General features: G+C 53.9%; 1 protein-coding gene across 1 annotated transcript; it reads left to right on the top strand.

Annotated features, from left to right (window-relative positions):
• The first annotated feature begins 728 nt into the window (after nucleotides 1-728).
• Nucleotides 729-1,730, top strand: LOC119307740 (osmotin-like protein). Its single transcript, XM_037583822.1, has one exon. The coding sequence runs from the start codon at nucleotides 792-794 to the stop codon at nucleotides 1,479-1,481; it is 690 nt and encodes a 229-aa protein (XP_037439719.1). The 5' UTR covers nucleotides 729-791; the 3' UTR covers nucleotides 1,482-1,730.
• The last annotated feature ends 537 nt before the right edge of the window (nucleotides 1,731-2,267 follow it).

Here is a 2,267-nt window from a genome sequence, read left to right as displayed (position 1 = left end):
CTAGACAATCCAATCCCCGCCCCCATATAATTGAAAAATAACCTATGAGCCCTAGTAGCCGTACATGCAAAATCGATTGATGTCAATCCTCCCCCCACCCCAATGTGTTTAGTCCACTCCCTTACTCTTCAATCATGTGCTCTAATCGAATCTAGCCCGAGTCGAAAGCAGTGAATGTACAGAGGGGACAAATTCTTACCGCCATGGCCGATGCGCTCTGGTGGAGGTCTGCAGTCGCTCCGGTGGTTGCCGCCGCCGTCTTGGATAGATTCGCAGTAGAGCTCAGGTGACCGTCGCCGTCGCCGGTGTCAGTGGGGAAGAGGGGTGAGAGCGGCGAGGAAGGGAGGTGAGGGTAATTTACGACGACGCGTCTGGAAACAACGCGACATCTCGGGACTGCACCCACGCGTGCAACCGCCCACGCCCAGAGCCTAGGGTTGCACCGGGCGGGTCTGGCTCTACAAAAACGGCCGATTTGAGCGTTCCTCTGGATGCAAGCCCAGAGATGCTTTAATGTTCGTGCTATGCAGGTCCAACAGTGAGTGCGGGTAACCAAACGAATTTTTTTCGCGCGTGCCTGCCTATGGTGCAAGCCTATCAAACCTGTCTGAGGCCTAGTGGGAAGCCACTGCTTTTCCTCCCTCGGGAAAAGCAAAAAAGAAAAAGGAAAAGCAAAAGGCTGTCCCTGACGACTGAGCCCGAGCATCCTCGCCTACAAAAGTACTGGAAACCAGCCGCTCCTCTCTAACCCCACCTCTCATCTCACAAGCTAGCTAGTTGCTGTAGCTGCCATGGCCAGGGATCTCGCCTTCGTCCTCCTCGTCCTTGCCGCGCTAGCCGTCTTCTCGTCGGCGACCAAGCTGACCATCCACAACCTCTGCCCGCACCCGGTCTGGCCGCTCGTCACCCCCAATGCCGGCCTTCCCTCCATCTCCGACAACACCGCGCGCCTCGACACCAACGCGATTCTCTCCCTCACCTTCCCGTCCACCTTCTGGGCCGGCCGCTTCGCGGCTCGCACGGGCTGCGACGACGGCACGTCGCTGCCGCGGGGGTGCTTCACGGGCGACGCGCCTCCGTCCACCGTCGCGCAGATCACGGTCCACGACAGCGGGAACCTGGACCTCGCTGCGTACAGCGTCAGCCTCGTAGACGGGTTCAACGTGCCGATGGTGTTGAGCCCGCAGGCCATCGGCGGCGGGCAGTGCCCGGCGCTCGGCTGCGCCGTGGACCTCAACTGCGACTGCTCTCCGGACAACCGCGCCGCCGAAGGCACCGCGTGCCGCGGGCCCGCGGGGTACTTCAAGAACCGTTGCCCGCTCACCAGGACGACGCCGACCGACGTGGAGCCCGTGCCGCAGAGCTGCCGCGCGCCTGGGGAGCTCAAGATCGTCCTCTGCCAGTCGTCCATGCTCCAGTGCGGCGCCGCGGCGGCGGAGGACGCCGACATGGTCATCCGCACCGTCGTCGCCGACAACTAGAGCCCGGAGCTCCGTGTCGTCCTTCTCGCTTTGCCGTACTTCTACGCCATGCACGATCCGTGCGTACGTTTTATTTAAGATAAGAGTTAGTGAGCGTTAATTAAGGGGCCGGTTTTCATACAAATGTTGCAGTTAAATGTTTGTATTGAGACCTTAGGTTTCGTCATCTGTAATCCCCGCGGTGTAGCTGGTACTGAGCTAAGCCATCCGAGTGCAAGGAAAATAATGCGAGTGATTTTCTTCTTGTAATGTTGCATTCTTTTCTCTATGATTGCTAAACTTCCATTCCATGAAATTTCGGTAAATGGTAGTCACTCAAAATAGAACATCACTTAGCTTAAAAATGGTAAACCTCGGTTGCATTGATAGTATTCAATTTGACATGATAACATGGATATTTCGAATTTTTTAACAAATTTTAATAGTTGGTCGCATGTTTTTCCTACTGAAAACAGGGTTGATTCTGTACAACAATATGCTAGCGGTAGAAAATGAAGTGGAGTCGAAGAAAGAAGCCTCGACATTGGAGAATAGTTTCAGTAACGGCCGGCGGTCCGGCTGGAAAAACCGGGAGCCGGTACCTTGCCCGGTGTTTTTAAGGTGTATAGGTCTTTTGGTGAAAAAAAAGTCAAGAAAATATTTTAAAAATGATGTAAAAACTCAAACAACTAACCTTGAGGCAAGGCATGCTATAGGTCATGAACCAACTGGGCTTAGAACGCTTTGTGATTTATTATTGATTTACGTTTGATATAATGTGCATTCATTTGATTTTAGGTCAAAATT

Source organism: Triticum dicoccoides, chromosome 5B, assembly GCF_002162155.2.
Source record: "Triticum dicoccoides isolate Atlit2015 ecotype Zavitan chromosome 5B, WEW_v2.0, whole genome shotgun sequence".
NCBI classification, from domain to species: Eukaryota; Viridiplantae; Streptophyta; class Magnoliopsida; order Poales; family Poaceae; genus Triticum; species Triticum dicoccoides.
The sequence above is the reverse complement of the archived record's forward strand: the minus strand, read 5'-3'. Positions and strand labels throughout refer to the sequence as shown.